The sequence below is a fragment of the Leiobunum rupestre genome, chromosome 8 (genome assembly GCF_980474605.1).
Source record: "Leiobunum rupestre chromosome 8, qqLeiRupe1.1.hap1, whole genome shotgun sequence".
Lineage (NCBI taxonomy): Eukaryota > Metazoa > Arthropoda > Arachnida > Opiliones > Sclerosomatidae > Leiobunum > Leiobunum rupestre.
In genome coordinates, this window is record NC_143391.1 from 7,730,726 (window position 1) to 7,752,237 (window position 21,512).

At 38.2% G+C, this 21,512-nt stretch overlaps 2 protein-coding genes across 2 annotated transcripts; one reads left to right on the forward strand and one right to left on the reverse strand.

Moving 5' to 3' along the window:
* Positions 1–11,270: 11,270 nt before the first annotated feature.
* Positions 11,271–13,799, forward strand: GatA (glutamyl-tRNA(Gln) amidotransferase subunit A, mitochondrial). Its single transcript, XM_090155404.1, has 10 exons — positions 11,271–11,382; positions 11,565–11,724; positions 11,783–11,978; positions 12,037–12,174; positions 12,259–12,434; positions 12,517–12,629; positions 12,704–12,896; positions 13,053–13,170; positions 13,224–13,429; positions 13,497–13,799. The coding sequence occupies exons 1-10, from the start codon at positions 11,365–11,367 to the stop codon at positions 13,649–13,651; spliced, it is 1,473 nt and encodes a 490-aa protein (XP_090011530.1). The 5' UTR covers positions 11,271–11,364; the 3' UTR covers positions 13,652–13,799.
* Positions 13,800–18,488: 4,689 nt separating this feature from the next.
* LOC149932283 (uncharacterized) lies at positions 18,489–19,178 on the reverse strand. Its single transcript, XM_090157013.1, has 4 exons — positions 19,151–19,178; positions 18,878–19,070; positions 18,740–18,817; positions 18,489–18,676 (listed from the first exon to the last, which is right to left on the reverse strand). Exons 1-4 carry the CDS (start codon positions 19,166–19,168, stop codon positions 18,654–18,656), a joined length of 312 nt encoding a protein of 103 aa, XP_090013139.1. The 5' UTR covers positions 19,169–19,178; the 3' UTR covers positions 18,489–18,653.
* Positions 19,179–21,512: the final 2,334 nt, after the last annotated feature.

Consider the following 21,512-nt stretch of genomic DNA (forward strand, 5'->3'; position numbering starts at 1 on the left):
TTGTTCACGGTTTTCTTAATGTTGGCTTTGCTTTTAATTATTTGTATATATCTCATTATTATTGCTACTATTATTTTTTTTTCTTACTTTTATGTAATTTTTTATATTTTGTTCATTTTTAATCCCGCGATTCTGTCAGTCTACGCATAAGTTGGACTATGCGGCTTTGTAGATAACCTCTAAATAAATAAATAAATAAATAACTCATATTATGTTAGAAATCAATAGGGAAATTTTGAGGGAATTTCTAACATTAAAAAGGGAAAAAAGGGATTTTTTTTGGTTACCTAATAAAGAAAAAAGGAATTTCAAATTTCCCGGAGTGGAAGCACTGCGTTCTAGGTACCTATGAGATTTCTATGGCTTAGGACGGTGAGACCACCGTCAATCTGCCAGAAAAAAGGGGGGAAAGCAGTAAAAGACGTTTTCTGCTTATTCTCTGGATATCGCTGGACTCCCACAGAACGAAATATAAAATATTCAAACCGAAAGTCGAAACTAAACATATATTATATAAAATAGAAAAATCAACGTTTTTACTTATAAATTTAAATATCTATAATTTTATTATTAAATATAATATATTCAAACCGATAAACAAAACAAAACATTATATATTTATAATACGACAAAAGCTTGCAAGCGTTTTTACAAATAACTTTTATTTTTACATTATTGTAATTAATTTTGTTTAATTATTTTATATTTTATTAAATTTTCTTCTCCTAGCATAACGATATCCGCTATGATAATACGCGTACAGAACTGACTTAAAATTTTGAATGGTACAACTAAACTTACTCTTAAGCCCAGTTCACACTATACAATTATTTGGGCCACTTAATTTAAACCAACTAATTGTAAGCAAGAAAATTAAATAGTGTGAACTTTTTCTGTTCACACTGTACAATTTTCTTGCTTACAATTAGTTGGTTTTAATTAACTGGCCCAATTAATTGTAAAGTAAGAACTAGGCTGTAGAAATGATATCGAGCTTGGCGAAACTGAATGAATTTGCAGTTATTACTTAAACGCCCCTTTATAGCGCCATAACCGCACATAGAACCAACATGATATTAAAATTACTAACACTACTATTTGTACCCGTTAGAATGTTACCTTGTTTGTCGAGTTACCTCGCACGGTGTTGAAGAAAATAAATTTTTTGCGTTATTACATAAGCGCTTTTAATAACCATATTACAAATTGATGGGGGGGTTCATATTTGGCCCTTTATAGCGCCATTACCGCACATAGAACCGACCTGATATTAAACCCATCAACACTACTATTTGTACCCTTTAGAATGTTACCTTGTTTGTCGAGTTACCTCATACGGTTTTCAAGAAAAATGATTTTTGGCGTTATTACATAATCGCGTTTAATAACCATATTACAAATTGAAGGGAGGGTTCAAATTAGGCCCTTTATAGCGCCATTACCGCACATAGAACCAACCTGATATTAATATTACTAACACTGCTATTTGTACCCTTTAGAATGTTACCTTGTTTGTCGAGTTACCTCGCACGGTTTTCAAGAAAAATGATTTTTGGCGTTATTACATAATCGCGTTTAATAACCATATTACAAATTGAAGGGAGGGTTCAAATTAGTTCCTTTATAGCGCCATTACCGCACATAGAACTGACCTGATATTAATATTACTAACACTGCTATTTGTACCCTTTAGAATGTTACCTTGTTTGTCGAGTTACCTCATACGGTTTTCAAGAAAAATAATTTTTGGCGTTATTACATAATCGCGTTTAATAACCATATTACAAATTGAAGGGAGGGTTCAAATTAGGCCCTTTATAGCGCCATTACCGCACATAGAACCAACCTGATATTAATATTACTAACACTGCTATTTGTACCCTTTAGAATGTTACCTTGTTTGTCGAGTTACTTCGCACGGTTTTCAAGAAAAATAATTTTTGGCGTTATTACATAAGCGCGTTTAATAACCATATTACAAATTGAAGGGAGGGTTCAAATTAGGCACTTTATAGCGCCATTACCGCACATAGAACCGACCTGATATTAATATTACTAACACTGCTATTTGTACCCTTTAGAATGTTACCTTGTTTGTCGAGTTACCTCATACGGTTTTCAAGAAAAATGTTTTTTGGCGTTATTACATAATCGCGTTTAATAACCATATTACAAATTGAAGGGAGGTTTCAAATTAGGCCCTTTATAGCGCCATTACCGCACATAGAACCAACCTGATATTAATATTACTAACACTGCTATTTGTACCCTTTAGAATGTTACCTTGTTTGTCGAGTTACCTCGCACGGTTTTCAAGAAAAATGATTTTTGGCGTTATTAGATAATCGCGTTTAATAACCATATTACAAATTGAAGGGAGGGTTCAAATTAGGCCCTTTATAGCGCCATTACCGCACATAGAACCGACCTGATATTAATATAACTAACACTGCTATTTGTACTCTTCAGAATGTTACCTTGTTTGTCGAGTTACCTCGCACGGTTTTGAAGAAAAATAATTTTTGGCGTTATTACATAAGCGCGTTTAATAACCATATTACAAATTGAAGGGAGGGTTCAAATTAGGCCCTTTATAGCGCCATTACCGCACATAGAACCGACCTCATATTAATATAACTAACACTGCTATTTGTACTCTTTAGAATGTTACCTTGTTTGTCGAGTTACCTCGCACGGGTTTCAAGAAAAATGATTTTTGGCGTTATTACATAATCGCGTTTAATAACCATATTACAAATTGAAGGGAGGGTTCAAATTAGGCCCTTTATAGCGCCATTACCGCACATAGAACCGACCTGATATTAATATTACTAACACTGCTATTTGTACCCTTTAGAATGTTACCTTGTTTGTAGAGTTACCTCGCACGGTTTTCAAGAAATATGATATTTAGCGTTATTACATAAGCGCGTTTAATAACCATATTACAAATTGAAGGGAGGGTTCAAATTTGGCCCTTTATAGAGGCATAACCGCACATAGAACCGACCTGAAATTAAAACCAGGTCATAACTGCTGAAAATCACAAGTTAGGACCTGGTTTTGTGGGGATTTCTGCCAATTATTTTGTATACCGGTACTTATTACTTTAATAAACCCTGTGTAAACTTAAGTAAGTAATAAATATTAAATATTTCGTTCAGTTAAAGTAATTGAGTGAAATAATTATTTTTTGCTTATAAATGGGTGTGTTTATAATGGTCAAACATTAGCTCGTTGAGGCAGTCCTAAATATTAATAAATTTACATAAAATGTTTCCTTGGTCATTTTCCCATAAAACGAACAAGAAAATCAATGTGCACCAAAACATTTCTATATTTGCATATATATCTGAATTTATGGCTTTAGAAGTTGCTTGATGACTTAGGTCTAAGGTGATGCCTTGGGTATTTGCCTAGCAAAAAAAATCAAAATAAATAAACAAATAAATATATATATATATATATATTAGGGTGGTCCAAAAAATTTAAGTTACTCAATTGTTTCTCCTCAAGACGGATCTTGTTACTTACATAAATTGGATAAGCCCTGCAAAATTTCAGATAATTTGGATTATATTTAGGGGTTGCAACTATATTTAACTTTATGAATGCGTTTGAAAAAAAAAGCAAATATACGAAAAATCATGTTTATTGTTAACGATAGTTACTTCACAAATTGGAACCAACACAATGATCATCGTCAACAACGTTGTTATTATGATATCATTTTTGAAACAAGGTGCCTTTGGAAGGGTTAGGGTTCGCTTTCCTATGGAGCTCTACCAGGCGCAGAAGGTACTGCTTCTGGGTCTCATCTTTTGTCATACTTTGATTATATTGCTGAATCAGAGCGACTCCCCTCTCGGCGCAGTCGTTTACCACCTTCATTTGTGCAGCGTTCTCTTGGAACAGCCTGTAGGTTGCATCTTCTGGCCACTGACTGGGTTCATTGAGCAAGAAACTCTCTGCGGACATGTTCTTGCCATTGTCCAAGACAACATCAAATATGTTGGCCGTTTTCTCTGTAACATAGGTATCTAGGGTGTTTGCAGGAACAAACAACTTCCCGTCCAGTCGTTTTAGTCCCTTGGATTTGGACGGCAGGAGCAAATTTTTCTGCATTCTCGATTTCGTTTCGACGTCGAGATCTTTGTCGAACAATGCTAGCCCGACAAGTTCTTCCGCAGAGTACCAGAGATGTCGTTTGAAAGCTTTGAGTGCCACATCGGCCACTGGTTGTTCCGGGAACTCTGTTAGTGTAATGAGGAAGTCTCGGTCATTCCACGGAGCCTCTGCAGTAAGAGGAGCTTTATGCCAATATTTGGCATACATGAGTGCCACAAACTGACATAAAGTTATGTATTTGTACCCCGCCGTTCCGCTAGGCACTACGGCGGCCCACAACACTCAACCAGGTCCGGACAAAAATGTGCTTTGCGAAACAAACGTTCGGCCAGTGAGACAGCTATAAAAACAGGCTCACATATGGCAAACAAACGCCCTCATCACGGCCCAACAAAAGGCGACACCATGGGCCTGCCCAAGAACCCATCCTCGCGCAGCTGAGGACTAGAGAGACTTTCTCTTCCACTGCAAAAACCATCCCCGATAAGGTTATCAAATGACAGGTATGGAGCGAACCATCGCGCGAACCCAAACTCCGAGCCCAGCAACCACGAACACACCCGTCACCCCTCCGGCTGGCGGCGAAGGGGGCGATGCGAACTGGCGCGCAAGCCCAGAAATCAGGCCCGGCAGCCGCGAACGACACCAGTGACCCCATTAAGGACAATCCGGATAGAGACAGTGATACCTGTGCAAATCAGCCGCAGGTTATTAGCCATACGTTGCCCGGCTCTCGCCACGAGGAGGCTTTGCAATCAGGATTTAAGAGAGCCACAAACTGACAGATCATTTGCAGGCCTTTCCGTTCACGAGAGGTAAGTATAATCTGATCCCTAAAGAGGTAGATTTTTAGAGAATAAATGGCCTTCGCCATCCATCTGGCATGGTGGAGAGCTCCAGGTGCTCTAAAGCCGATTTGTTTATTGGGAACCCCTCCGAGATAAACAAGGCTTTAATATTGCAGTACAGCGTCATCTCTCAGAAACCCTCCATTTTCGAGAGCAGTGGAGTAAAAACTAATCATTTCATCACGGAGATCACTTAGGACATCGGTGAATAGATCGTTTGAGGCAGCTACAAACTTTGTTTGATCGAGTGATATCCATTGAGTCCTTAAGCGTTTGAAGGAAGGATCTCCGCAGTCGCCGGATAGTGCTACGTGAGAGAGAAGTACTGAGTAATAATGCTCCGCATGGCTCCGGCTCTGGCTCCGACTTAAACCCTTTCGGCTCCAGTTCCGGTTCAGGCCGGAGCTGGATCTGGAGCCACGGCTCCGGCTCCAAGTGTTTTAAACCGGCTCCGGGAGCCGGCTCCAATACATTTATGGTAATTTTTTATGTCTTAGCTTTGGGAGCGTCAATAAATTACGTGAGGCGTATAGGGGAGGGAGGGGATGGAGCTGAATCTCACCCAATCTCAGGCGGAGGAGAGGTGGGTGTCGGCAAATATCACGTTAGTTTTTTCCGCAAGAAACAGTGTAAAATTGCGATAAAACTGGGTTAAATTTAGTAATTCAACAATTGCACACCTTCATTAGCATGCCCTATGACCTCTATTACGTGGTGATCTGCAAAAGAGTACATGCGGTATCTACTTTTCCTCCATCACAAGAGCTGCAAAGCACCGGCGTGCGGTCCACCGAGCATCACCTGCACCAGCGCTCAAAGTGTGACCTTCACGGATTGTGACACGCCGAGTTACTGAGCTTCTGTGTGCAAGCGACAACGGTTTAAAGTGGCTAAATCAGAGCGAGCCTAAAGGAGCAGATGATTTTACTGAAAATCATATGGACATGTTGGTTCCAGTAGTCACACTTGAGACCACACATGAGTCCCCGTGGACTGAATTAGAAAGAATATTCTTTTACGAATTTTAGAAGTTCCTTAATACTTAAAATTTAAGTATTTTATTGATCGATTTTCTCACTGTGATTCTAGACTATGTTCTGTCTAAAATGCTAGTCTTAACTAGTCTTAAATATAAATAATTAAGGAAATTATGTTTTTTTACCTCTCCGAGGGGACTATGTCCTCTAGGAGGGGCTATACAATCACCGTGTCTGTCTGTCTGTGTGTCTGTGTGTCTGTCCTGCGAACGCGTTCGCATTTTCCATGCAAAGGTTAATCATTGCGTACGCAGTTTCTCGAAATCTCTGCGTTCGCAGTTGCTAGGACTGTCGAAGGGTTGGCAAAACCACTGTGCGACGGTGAGCGTTAACGGATTAGTTTGCGGTTGGGCTTGGTTTGGATGTTGCTTTTTCGTTAACGCTCACCGTCGTGACGGTTTTAACTCAGTTTGATTGGGTATTTCGTTATTGTAATGTTTATGCGTAGGTTGTGAATGTTGAGTTCGTGTTATGACGGTTGTGGGTGTTGAGTTTGTTGTGTTTGTGTTATGATGGTTGTGGATGTTGAGTTCGTGTTATGACGGTTGTGGGTGTTGAGCTTGTTGTGTTTGTGTTATGATGGCTGTGGATGTTGAGTCTTTGGTGTTTGTACGGGCGTTTTCTCTCCAACTTCTTCTTAATGACTTTGGGACGGACCGAGTGCTGAGTGTTATGCAACCTCTCAACGTCCAATGGTAGGGTTTCCACCAATTGTACACGGTATTCGTCTTAGTACCAATTTGCGATTCATTGGCGCCAGCCGGGAATCGAACCCGGGTCTGCCTCGTGCAAGAGATTTACTCTAACCAACGCTTGCTAAGTTACGGTGTTTTTCTAAAAAACAGCTTTGGCGAATGTCCTTTACAAAGTTATAACTTTAGGTACTATAATTATTCTACATCATTTTAAATATTTGTAAATTATATTAATCTTATATTTAATTAAATATTTGTAAATTATATTAATCTTATATTTAATTAAATATTTATAAATTATATTAATCTTATATTTAATTAAATATTTATAAATTATATTAATCTTATATTTAATTAAATATTTATAAATTATATTAATCTTATATTTAATTAAATATTTATAGATTATATTAATCTTATATTTAATTAAATATTTTAGTATTTTAATGTAAAATTTGATCGTGATCAGGAATTGAACTCGGGTCGCATTGTAACAATGCGGATGGTTACCGCTGAGCCATTGACTTCCTTAGGGAAAATATTTAAGTAAAGAAACCATTATGATAAGGCGGGTTTTTTTACTATACGGATTAATACAATATCTGTATATGGGTCATTCCACGTGAAATCGACAAGCGTTGTTGCTCGATAGTGACGGATTTCACCCAAATGTTTTTCCATGGTATATTTACCCTAAATATGAAGTCACCTGGAGTTTAGCGGGCTAATTTCAAAAATTTGAAAAGTTATGCTTTTTTGAAATTTTATGCATTTTGGCTAGAGTTTCGTTACTTAATACACATTTTTTTCAGTAACATGATTTGTAAAGCTCTTCAAAATATGAAAATTGGTACTCTTAGCTAAAATGACCTACAGATTCCGAATTTGACTTACAATTTACTCTATAGGCTCTAGTTTGCGATATAAGCGCTGTTTGGCGGGGTAGCGCAAAACATCGTTTTTAGAAAGGAGTCCATCTCAGAATTCAATAAAAATTTCAAATAAGCACCTCCTTGCACATAGAAAGGTCCCTCTAAAATTTGGTGTTGGCGAACAAATTATTTTTATCAAAACTAATTTTTTGAAAATGGCTATTTTTCGCGTTTTTCGCAAAACTTCGTTGTACGATCTGGATAGAGGGGTGACACTTATCATTTATTTAACGAAATATGCCACATCCAAATTCAACGAAAATTTCAAATAAGCACCTTCTTACGTATAGAAAAGCCTCTGTCAAATTTGGTGTTGGCGACGAAACTATTTCTATCAATTGTTTTGAAATTGGCCATATTTTGCATCTTTCGGAAAACTTCAGTCCGTGAGCTTAGGCGGGGTGGCACTTAATATTTGAAGATCCCCTCCAAAATTACCAGAAATTTCGACAACTTTTCATTTCTAGGTTACAAAGAACTTAATTTTTAATTTTATTTTCTTATTTTTTAGGAAACATTTAAAATATTAAAAAATCAACAGATAATTTTAATTTAAAATCCTAATTTACTTTTTTTAAATAGTGTCTTTAATAGACACTCATTTGAAAAGTAGTAATGCCTTCCCCTTGGCGATTTTGGATGATTAACAGGGCAAAGTATTTCACACTCTCGAATCCAGTGCTCATCTTTTCGATTGGGCCAGTTATAAGAAGTTAAGATACCGTGAGGGTGAATGAAACTTATTATTGATTCTCGATATTTGTCATTTGTTTCCACAACAACCCCAAAATATAGCATTTGCTCAAAAACTATGACAACATACTGTCCGGGAATAAATTCGGATCGTGTGTCCAATGCCAAGTTCTCATCACATCCTTTAACTATTAAAAAGGATTCTTCGCTCAAGAAGGTGTTTTCCCCCTTCCAAAAAACGTGTTGAGGTTAACGGTAATAGTTAGTGTAGGGAGCTGTTGGCTCGCGTGGCTTGAAGGGCTGGCCACCACCCTCCTACGCATTGTAACCCGGCCAACTGAATTAATGGCTTCAAAAGTCGCTTCAAGCCTAGCTGATTATTATTATTATTATATTTTTAATTCAGATTTGCTAATTGGGATAAAATAATGATGGGTTCGTGTTCCTTGGACAGTTCTGGCTTTTTCAAGTCTGCTTTTAAATTTTTCTCCGTGTAAATCAATGTCCGATTTCATAGCGTAATACTTTGCCCTGTTGATCGTCTAAAATTGCCAAGGGAAAGGCATAACTACTTTTCAAATGAGTTTATTAAAGGCCAAGACACTATTTAAAAAAAGTAAATTAGGATTTTAATAGGCGTGAGCATAAATTCTTCAACTTGTTAAAATGTTAGGCGTGCTCTTTAATATTTTAGCGTAACAGGCTCGCGCATTTTTTTTTATTTCGAGGAGCACGCGCGAAATCGCTCGAGCCCGTTCACGCTAAAATATCAAGATGCGCGTGGACCTTTTTAACAAGTTGAATAAGACAAATAGAGTTTATGCTAGCGTCTATTTAAAATTATCTGTTGATTTTTTTAATATTTTAAATATTTCATCTCAAAAGTATTTCATAAAAAAGAAGAATAGAAAATTAAAAATTAAGTTCTTTGTAACCTAGAAATGAAAAGTTGTCGAAATTTCTGGTAATTTTGGAGGGGATCTTCAAATATTAAGTGCCACCCCGCCTAAGCTCACGGACTGAAGTTTTCCGAAAGATGCTAAAAATGGCCAATTTCAAAAAAATTCGTTTTGATAGAAATAGTTTCGTCGCCAACACCAAATTTGACAGAGGCGTTTCTATACGTAAGAAGGTGCTTATTGGAAATTTTCGTTGAGTTTGGATGTGGCATATTTCGTTAATTAAATGATAAGTGCCACCCCTCTATCCAGATCGTACAACGAAGTTTTGCGAAAAACGCGAAAAATGGCCAATTTCAAAAAATTATTTTTGATAAAAATAATTTGGTCGCCAACACCAAATTTTAGAGGGACCTTTCTATGTGCGGTAATGGCGCTATAAAGGGCCAAATATGAACCCTCCCATTAATTTGTAATATGGTTATTAAACGCGCTTATGTAATAACGCCAAAAATTATTTTTCTTGAATACCGTGCGAGGTAACTCGACAAACAAGGTAACATTCTAAACGGAACAAATAGTAGTGTTAATGGTTTTAATATCTGGTCGGTTCTATGTGCGGTTATGGCGCTATAAAGGGCCAAATTTGAACCCTCCCTTCAATTTGTAATATGGTTATTAAACGCGCTTATGTTATAACGCTAAATATCATTTTTCTTGAAAACCGTGCGAGGTAACTCGACAAACAAGGTAACATTCTAAACGGTACAAATAGTAGTGTTAATGGTTTTAATATCTGGTCGGTTCTATGTGCGGTTATGGCGCTATAAAGGGCCAAATTTGAACCCTCCCTTCAATTTGTAATATGGTTATTAAACGCGCTTATGTTATAACGCTAAATATCATTTTTCTTGAAAACCGTGCGAGGTAACTCGACAAACAAGGTAACATTCTAAACGGTACAAATAGTAGTGTTAATGGTTTTAATATCTGGTCGGTTCTATGTGCGGTTATGGCGCTATAAAGGGCCAAATTTGAACCCTACCTTCAATTTGTAATATGGTTATTAAACGCGCTTATTTAATAACGCCAAAAATTATTTTTCTTGAAAACCGTGCGAGGTAACTCGACAAACAAGGTAACATTCTAAACGGTACAAATAGTAGTGTTAATGGTTTTAATATCTGGTCGGTTCTATGTGCGGTAATGGCGCTATAAAGGGCCAAATATGAACCCTCCCATCAATTTGTAATATGGTTATTAAACGCGCTTATGTAATAACGCCAAAAATTATTTTTCTTGAAAACCGTGCGAGGTAACTCGACAAACAAGGTAACATTCTAAACGGTACAAATAGTAGTGTTAATGGTTTAATATCTGGTCGGTTCTATGTGCGGTTATGGCACTATAAAGGGCCAAATTTGAACCCTCCCTTCAATTTGTAATATGGTTATTAAACGCGCTTATGTAATAACGCTAAATATCATTTTTCTTGAAAACCGTGCGAGGTAACTCGACAAACAAGGTAACATTCTAAAGGGTACAAATAGTAGTGTTAATGGTTTTAATATCAGGTCGGTTCTATGTGCGGTTATGGCGCTATAAAGGGCCAAATTTGATCCCTCCCTCCTATTTGTGATTAAAGGCGTTCATGTAAAAACGGAAAAATTATTCTGTTTCGAAAACAGTAACTCGAAAACATAATAGAGAGTAAGATTAGTTGTAGTACTATTCGAAAATTGAAGTCAGTTCTATTTGCGAACTATCATAGCGAAAATCGTTCTGCTAGGAGAAGAAAACACATTAATATATAAAATATAAACCAAAATAATAATATATAATTATCCTAATTTTTAAAAACGCTTAGTTTTTGTAAGTTTTAAGAGTTAGAAAAAACGTTTCATTTTTCGTTTATAAAAAAAATGTTTATTGTTTAATTCAGTCTTTGGTTTTTGATATTTTATTTTTGATGCTGCAGGAGTCCAGCGATATCCGGAATATAAATATGAAAACGTCTCTTACTGCTTTCCCCCTTTTTTTCTGGCAGATTGACGGTGGTGACGGTGAGGAGGGTCTAAAATTTTCCCTGGCTTTTCATTTATTCAATACCGTTTTACACAAATTGAAAGATAATGTGGACGATTTTAGAAGTAATTATTTTTACTAATAATCTGCAATATGCCTAAAAAGGCGGGCTCTGTTTAGTGACACACTAGAAAATCTGTCCAGGACTCCAGTGTGGTGCTAAAATGGTCCAAATTCAAATAACAGGGTTTTGCAAAATGCATGGTCCCTATTTGCACAGTAATAGAAATGTTCAATTTTTCTACAGATATCACAAAAATTGTCTAGTGGCATGATCACTGCTACTGAAGTATTTGAACAGTGTTTACAACGCATTGAAGCAACAAAACACTTAAATGCCTACATTACACTTTGTAAAGATCTTGGAAAAAAACAGGCAATTTCTTCTAACAAAAGATATGCGGAAGGTTGTCAATTAGTTAATATTATCTCATAGAGGAAACCGTCAAAACTATTTTATTTTAGGAAAACCTTTAGGACCATTGGACGGTGTGCCTATCGCAATTAAAGATAATTTTTGCATAAATCAAATTAAAACCACTTGTGCTTCAAAAATGCTCGCCAATTATATCCCTCCTTATACCTCTACTGTAGTTCAAAAGCTTTGTAATAATGGTGCAACTATAATTGGAAAGACCAATATGGATGAATTTGCAATGGGGTGATTTCTTATATAATTCTAACATTGTACTGTATTTATTTACTAAATGCTATTGTAGTTCTAGTACAATTAATTCGATTATTGGTCCAGCTTATAATCCATGGAATAGTGGTAAAAGCAATGGAAATAGTTGGAGTATAGCTGGAGGGAGCTCAGGAGGTAGTGCTGTCGCAGTTGCGTCAAAAACATGCTATGGGTACAAAAATTTTAGATATTGAGAGAAGCATATTTACTGAACATATGAAAATACTAATTTTAGATTTTGAAAAATAAAATCCAGAGCAATTAGTTCTGACACGGGTGGATCAACTCGGAATCCCGCAGCTCATTGTGGTGTCATTGGTTTCAAACCAAGCTATGGATTAGTGTCCAGACATGGACTTGTACCACTTACAAACTCTTTGGATGTTCCTGGGGTTATGGCAAAATCAGCTGATGATGTTGCAGTTATTTTAAGTAATTACCATTTTTAACAATGGATTTCTTTTTTAATTTCTCTAGTTTTTACGTTTTTCTCTTTAAATTAAACTGGATATAGATGCCATTTCTGGACCAGATCCGAAAGATTCTACTTGTTTACCCCTTCATTTTCCGCGATTTGTTCTAGGAGAAACCCCAAAAGTGAAAGGTCTAAGGATAGGAATACCAAAAGTACGAATGTTTGCCTAACTTTGCTTCAAAACAAATCTTGGGTCATGTGTACTTCAAAAATATTTATTTTTCAGGAATTTAACTTGTCTGAATTATCTCCTGAAATATCATTTTTATGGAGAGAAGTTGCTGATTTATTTGAAAATGAGGGTGCTGAAGTGATTGAGGTATCATTGCCTCATAGCAAATATTGCATTTCTTGCTATTCAGTAATTAATTGCTGTGAAGTGGCCTCAAATTTTTCACGTTATGATGGGATAGAATTTGGTAATTTTTACAAGAGTGCAAATTCAATTTAATCACCATTCTTGACAATTTGCCTTTTTACAATTCACCAACACAAAAATAGTATCATGTTTGGGAAAAATGATTGTGTTCAATGACTTGCTTATTTGATTTTTACACAACTCTTTAATTTCAAAGGACACAGGGCAAAAAATGAAACATCTACTGATGAATTATTTGCATCAACACGACATGAAGGGTTTAGTGAAGTCGTAAGGGGTCGTATACTTACTGGAAATTATTTTTTACTGAAAAAGTAATTAAAAGCTTTAAAAAATGAGGCAACTATAACATGATTTTTTTTTACAGCAATTATGAAAAATATTTTCTTCAAGCGTTAAAACTGCGTAGATTGATTAGTCAGGACTTTGAACATGTTTTCAGAGAAGGGATCAACTTATTACTAACCCCAGTAACTTTAACTGATGCACCAATTTATAGTGAATGGATAAAGAAAGATAATCGAGAACAGTCATCTCTCGAAGACTCTTTCACTGAGCCGGTTAATATGGCTGGTACTACGCATCTTTATATATTCAAGTCTATAAATTATTTAGTAAACTTTTCAAAATTTTTATAAAGGTATTCCTGCCGTCTCAGTTCCCTGTAAATTGTCTGAAAGGGGTCTTCCTTTAAGTCTTCAACTGATTGGACAGTACCTGCAAGACAGAAATTTACTTAATACTGCTAAATGGCTACAACTTAATGTTAATTTTAAATATCTTGATGGAATTTAAATGTAGAAAATTAAGTAAATTAAGTTGTGTAAAAGTTCAATTAAGCCAAAGGTGGAATTGTTTGTCCTCACCATAGACCAAAGAAAATACAGAAATGGAATATAAACTATAGCTTCCAGGAAATGTTCGAAAGCTATTGCTTTTACGTGGTTTTACTTATATAAAATTTTTTATTTTTATATGAGCTGTAGAACGTTGTGGCTAATAGCAATTAGTCCCAAGCATCAGTTTCGGATACATATAGGGGGGCGCCCCCCTTGACGCTTATGCTTACCCATGGCCGCGTTCAGTAACAGCAAACGGTTGGACCATTGAATGCGCATTCGCTACTGTACGATTTTTTTCACTTCCGGGATTGACGTCACGTTTGCAAACGGAGGGTATGTTCAGCAGCGCTCATCGGACCAAAGATAATTTAAACTCGTACCCTAGATTCGAAATCACTCTCTCGCGCGTTGCCGATAGCGTTTACCCACTTCCCGCCGGAACTCAGAAAAAATTCGCTCCATGGTTTGCGCCTTACCGCAACTACGGCCAACTTCGATCACGTGCTATATAGCGCGGCAGCGCGTGATCGAAGTTGGCCGTGCCACAACCGATGGAGCCCGATTTTTCTTTGGTCACGTGCCGGAAAAGGGTAAACGCTTCAGAACAAAACCGTCAATGGGAAAGCTCTCAGTATTCGAATCTAGGGTACGAGTTTAAATTATCTTTGATCGGACTCACCGATTAGTAATCGCTGACATCGGTTTCCTAGGCCACCTGAATTAAGGGCTTCAAATGTCGCATGATGACTTAGGCTTAAGGTGGTGCCTTGGGTATTAGCCTAGCTGATTATTATTATTATAAACAGTCAACGGAAAAAAAACCGATGGATTTATATTTTCCACCAATGAGCTTTTTCGTCATAATGACGTCGTAAGTTGCTGAACGCTTTTATTCAGTCATCGGTGTTTTTTAAAATAGCGTAGCATTAATCGTAGTTTTACGTCAGTCATCGGAAAAACCGACTATCTTAATAATAATAATAATAATAATAATAATAATCAGCTAGGCTAATACCCAAGGCACCACCCTAGGCCTAAGCCATCAAGCGACTTTTGAAGCCATTAATTAAGGTGGCCGGGTTACAATGCGTAGGAGGGTGGTGGCAAGCCCTGCATGCCACGCGATCGAGCCAACAGCTCCCTACACTAACTATTACCGTTAACCTCGACAAGTTTTTATGGAAGGGGAAACCGAAGAACTCGGGGGAAAACCCCTTAAACCAGTGGGGAGAGAACTTGCAAACTCAACGCAGAAGGAGTTGTTCCGAGTTTTCACCCAGTGCCACAAGCTGGGATCGAACCCGGCTCCTCTTGCTGCGAAGCGAAAGTGCTAACCACTCACCGATGACTATCGTAACGTCAATACCCGAAATTAAAATGCCGTTCAGTAAAACACCGGTGTCACCGGTGAGCGTTTCTGAACGCAGCCCACCTGTACGCTTTTTCGCGTTTCCGGTTTTGACGTCACGATAGTCAGCGGTTACTCACCGAAGTCATCGGCTGGAAGAGTCGGTTTTTCCGATGACTGACGTCATTACGGACGTAAAACAACTACAAAAGCTACGCCATTTTAAAAAACACTACTACTACTTTTTTTGTATCCGCCACTGCCAAGCATATAGAATAAATATATACACATTGGCTAGAGACAGAAGAAAAAGAGTCTGCCTCGAGAGCCCTCCCCTAGCTTCAACAAAAACTTAGAACTTCGCCAACATCTATCTTACCCAAGGTTCTTACAAGCGGCACTATAAAGTTGGTGCATATAAAAGTGGCGGGAAACTAGTTTTCGGCAACCGCGCGGGAGGGTGCGCATAGAAATCTTATACTCCTACCTAGAATGCTCCCGTCTATGGGAGAACCTGACGCCAAGACATTTTGTAGCAACGACTAATGATTATATAGTCTTTGCTTAAGCTTCAGCCAATCAGCGGCCATTCATTGACTACGGCAAGCCGCTAGCGCCATAACATGGCCATGGAGGAAGCACGTGACTGATACTGCGTTCAGTCAATAGGAGCGCACATCTCCATAGAAGAGGAGGGGTTCAAAAATCAAGTGGCTCTGTCGAACGGCGGAGACACGAACGGTGCTGATACGTTTCCCATTACTCCGACTTCCCATTACTCCGACTTCCCATTACTCCGACTTCCCATTACTCCGACTTCCCATTTCTCCGACTTTCCATTTCTCCGACTTTCCATTTCACCGACTTTCCATTTCTCCGACTTTCCATTTCTCCGACTTCCCTTGTCTCTGCGTAGTAGGATTGTTGGTCGGGAAAATTATAAACTATTCAGCGGGATGTTTTTAATATAGGCGGGTAAGTTTGAATATCAATTGTTTAATGATTTATTTCTTCAATTGTCCTTAAGATCCATTTAAGTCTTTACTTGTTTCTGAAAAATCGCAGATAAATTTACAATAAGCATGAGTCTGATTGGTTTTAAACTAGTTTAATGATTTATTTCTTCAATTGTCCTTAAGATCCATTTAAGTCATTACTTGTTTCTGAAAAATCGTAGACAAATTTGAAATTGCAATAAGCATGAGTCTAATTGGTTTTGAAATACATATATTCATTTTTTCATTTTTGGGTGTAATAGCACAAAAACGCATGTTTTCTATAAGATTTTTTCTAAAAAATTGTCCCCTAAAATGGCACCACTGAGAGATTCAGGCACAAGGTTAGTAGAGAAAAATACACTATGATTCAGGCATTGAGTTGGGAATAAATAGAGGTACAACTAAATCTGGCTGACGCGGGAACAATTTATTTCAATAAGGAAACTTTATCAATTTTATCGATCGTTCTACCGTGGCGGCTTCTTTCTCTGGTGGTGGTCATTATATGGCAATTGAATTTTTGGGCGAATCTGACGCGAAATTGAAATGTATGATTTATCGTAACAAACAAACCTTTGAAGTTGTTTAAAACAATTTTATTCTGTCAACACGATCCTTTTTAACACAAGTTACAGTGAGTTAGCTAATAATTATTTATTTTCAACCATATAACTTTACAAAATATAGATGGCACTACCACCTAATTATAAAGATAAATTTCGTAGTCTTCTCAGAACAGGTCCCGCGTAACCATGGCACCCGAAATCGTGATTGTAATTCTAGCAGTATTTTTCCCAATTCAATGGATTCTGGTGGAGTCGGAGAAATGAGGTTGAAGATCTATAATTCAACACAAAAATAATTGCTTATGTGGCTGGGAAGATGCATTGCTTCTTAAAACACTGGTTTTCATGATTACAAAACAAAAAGTAACAGGATTTTATTACCTAGACGCCAATCAAATAATCTATTGTCCTACGGTAAAACGGACATTGGTTTTTTGTTTGAAGCATAGAAAAGCACCTGTAACATGCTGGCAATATTGTCATAGCATATATTGCACTCTTCAGATTCGTTTTGATCGTTCTAAAACCAAAAGGTTTAATACATTTTGAATATTTCCGTACAATATTTATTTTTTTACTTGTGCTTCAAGAAGAACATTCTGAATTAGTGCTGCAACAGGTTCTTCCTCAGAGCGATCAGCTTCAATTGGCATTAGGCCGTCGTAAAGATCGTAATCTCTTAACATGCCTTCAACTGATTCAAGAACGCTCATTTATAATATATGTCAATGAAAAGTTTTTTGGCACACAAATTCAAGTTTACGCTTACCATTCACTATCGTTGCGGCGTTTGTTGCGATCGAAAACGGTGTCCGGATGGGTCCTTGGAGGCCATGGCAGACGCCGACGATCTGCCGGGGCCTTACGGTGGTTGACGGTCCTGGCAGCGCTGTGGCGGAATTTTGAAAATACGTCAAAAAAAACTTGGCAAAAACAAATCTACGTCCCTAGTTTACGCTTACCATTCACTATCGTTGCGGCGTTTGTCGCGGTCGAAGACGGTGGCTGGATGGGTCCTTGGAGGCCATGGTGGGCGTCGATGATCTGCCGGGGCCTTACGGTGGTTGACGGTCCTGGCAGCGCTGTGGCGGAATTTGGAAAATACGTCAAAAAAAACTTGGCAAAAACAAATCTACGTCCCTAGTTTACGCTTACCATTCACTATCGTTGCGGCGTTTGTCGCGGTCGAAGACGGTGGCTGGATGGGTCCTTGGAGGCCATGGTGGGCGTCGATGATCTGCCGGGGCCTTACGGTGGTTGACGGTCCTGGCAGCGCTGTGGCGGAATTTTGAAAATACGTCAAAAAAACTTGGCAAAAACAAACCTACGTCCCTAGTTTACGCTTACCATTCACTATCGTTGCGGCGTTTGTCGCGGTCGAAGACGGTGGCTGGTTGGGTCCTTGAAGGCCATGGCGGACGCCGACGATCTGCCGGGGCTTTACGGTGGTTGACTGTCCTGGCAGCGCTGTGGCGGAATTTTGAATATATGTCAATGAAAAAAACTTTGCAAAAACAGATCTACGTCCCTAGTTTACGCTTACCATTAACCATTCCAAGAACCGCTGGAGCGTAGGCGGCGTCTTTTCGTGGAGCTTCGACCAGCTCCAATCTCATTCCGAGGGGTGAATTTGGATCGCGCACTACCCTCATGCGCACCGTCTCAATAGTAGTTGTAACTGCTGCTGCTGCTGCTGCTGATGGTGGTGGTGGTGATGGTGGTAGTAGTTGTTGGGCTACTACCAGAGGCGCCACTGGTGGAGACGTTTGTGGAAGCGTTGGTGGAGACTGTCCTGGAGACGGGAGTGGAGACGGTCGTGGAGACCGTGGAGAAGCTGGTGGAGACTGTCATGGAGATGGTGGTGGAAACGGTGGTGGAGATGGAGGTGGTTGGTTGCCTGGAATTTGCGGGTCTCCGAAATCTTGGTCATCTTCGTCATTCTCAGGGCTTATAAAGTGCTTTGCTCGCTCTAAGAATTGAACGATGTCGATTTGTTCGCTCTGAAATTCTTCGGTAAGAGCTCGTATTCGGCTACCAAAATTGTTACAGTTTGTATAATTGACACCCTTTAAATGCAGAATTAAGTCAAAATATTGCTTATTTATCATTTTGTACGTAACGCTTATTACGTGTCGATCGAATTTTCATCCCTTCAAGAGCGGCGGAGTGGTCTCGTCTTTGAGAGTCTTCCGTTAATTGGAGATGATCTAAAGAACAGAAAATTACTGGTTAATATTAAGAACCGACAATATGGTTTTAATTTATACCAATGTATTTCCAAATTCCAATATTTTGATAGTTCACTAATCTGTTAAATCTTGAATTCCACGATTCATTATCATTATTGGTCCTCCTCAGTAAGTTCCAGACAGATATAACCGCCGGCGTTACAACTCTAATCCAGTAGTCTTGGACATACTGAGCAAGTCCATTTAATGCTGCAAACTTAGTGTTGGGTAGCTAAATAAATAATTACGTTATTGTAGCCGTTATACTCATTACTATTATATTACGAAAAGTCGAATAATTTATCTACGCACATAGGCCATTGCTGCCATTCTAAATCTAATGATATCCATTCCTTCCTGAATCCGTGCTGCTGGTAAGAGAGGAAGCGCCATAATCATTTTCAATGCGTCTCTAGCTGGTCCGTTAACTTTGTAGATATTTATCAAATGCACGGTTTGGATTTTTCGATATATAGCCTAATTTATTTTACAAAAATGGATGTTTTAAATTTACTACACAAATTACTGCGACATCAATGTAAAATGTATAAGGTGCTTTTATTTACCTGCGCAAAGTGGAACCAGCACCCATTCATTTGGGCGGCGGGAAAATGACGCCTGAGACTGTTTTGAAGGCCTAATTCATAATCAGTCATTATTTCGGTCGGACATAGTGCAGGAAACTCTTGTGAAACGTACTGGAAGAGTTCGTTGTACGCCTGCTGTGATTTTACAGTCATCAGCGCGTAAACGGCTGAGAAAACCGGCACCAATTTAAAGTTCTTATTGTCAGTACTTCTGCTAAAATAAGTAAAATATAACTTACATAGTTTGTACAGTTGGCTGCCAAATGAATCACAACTAACTGTTTGAAGAGTTTTGGAACTTTAAATGTGCCGTCTACAAACATTGACGTTGCTTCTGGCATCACATTGTCCGCCATGTACTGAGACACAAAACCCAGAGTGTGAAAAAGGGGTAGCATCACTCTGAAAAATGGGTTCCCACAAGAATCTCTAGAAAAGTGTTCAGCTATGCCTCTTGGACCCATATTTTCTGCAGCACCCTGAACGCTGTTGGGATTCACCGGAAATCTTTCCCGTGCTGCTCTACCCATCATGCTTTTCATGTTGGTATCAGTCACGTCGGTGACGTCATGTCTAAATATCAAATATACCGTTGTCATTTTCAAATCGCCTTTACAAAACTGTCTGATTTTCGGAAGAAAATTATTTACTTACTCCATACGAAGGCGGTCGAAAACTGTCTTCTGAGACGAGGCGAAACTTGAGGCTGCTAAAGTCCGTAATTTACCTTTGAACTCCATTTTCTTGGTTCTTCTTGCTGGTGGGTTGTAATTGTGTCCATGGTTATTACACATCTCCAAACGCTCAGCACCAGGTCGCAAAACTGCAGTTTGTTTGCACTTTAATACGGTGTTAGTTTGGAAATAACACCGAAAGTAAATGGAGCCATTGGGCTTTTTTTTATTTCTTAAATACAAATAACCATCCTGCTTAAACACGCGACTGCCTTTTTGTTCACCTGTAATAATTTCCATGAAAGCAAAATCTCGTTGGAAAAGATTTTCAAGACGTGTATAATACAATTTATTTGCGGAACAAGTGGACAACGTTCGGTTTTATTCTGGAGGGCTGACGCGCTGTCCCTCTAGCCACTGGCTAACCACTCAAATTGTTGGGGGAGGTGGGCGTTTTTTATTTCAGAGCTAACAGTGAAGTTTACCTATTTCGCGCAAATTGGCTAAATTCTAGGAAGCCGGACTCTCCCATTGCCCTACAAGTTTCGGCCCATTAATCAAGTGGAGATAAGATTTTAAAGTTTGACAGGGTTTTTTCCCACGTAGGCATTACAATTTGGGGCCCCCTCTTGCCCACCAATTTTAAATATATTTACTTCAACCATAAGTAACATAATAAACATAAGTATGACACTACCTATTTACCTAATGCATTTTTTTAATAATAGTCTGTTTCACCATTGACAACGTAAATTATTATGTCACTTAAGACTAATAACTCTCGGCGAATTCCTCTTAGTCTTTGGAAATCAACGAGTGATACAGCCAAGGCCCATTAAAAATGGAAATGCTTTAAAAAATGTAAATAACGCTTACTTTGTGTGAAAATATTTATGCATAATTATATCAGGAGCTAACCATCTAATTGTACCACTATTGAGTAAACGCAATATTTCTTGCCCCGCCCCCCAATCCCCATATAGGGCGGGCACGAAATAAAAAGAGAAAGTGAGTCTACATCTCTGCTACTGACGGTCGTTTCATAATAGTCGTAAAAATATAGCGAAGAGAATTATATACAAGCCTTAAATCATTATACAATGGGTATTATCCTTTTTAAATGGAGTTAATATAAACCCATAAAATATGTGCATTAGTTGATAGTCACAAGTTTTTCAGCAATTTCTCTATTAATTCCGCTACGGAAAATTTACCAATATGAAAAAATAGGGCCCCTTTTTTAATAAATTTGGGGCCCCCTCTAGTTTTCCACGTAGGCACGTGCCTACTCGTGCCTATTGCTGGCGGCGTCATTGGACTCTCAGGGCCTAAAAAGAGAATGAATTCGTGATCATTACCATCCTTAAAATTTGTCAATCCAACTCATAAACGCAAAAATAGACGATTTAATCT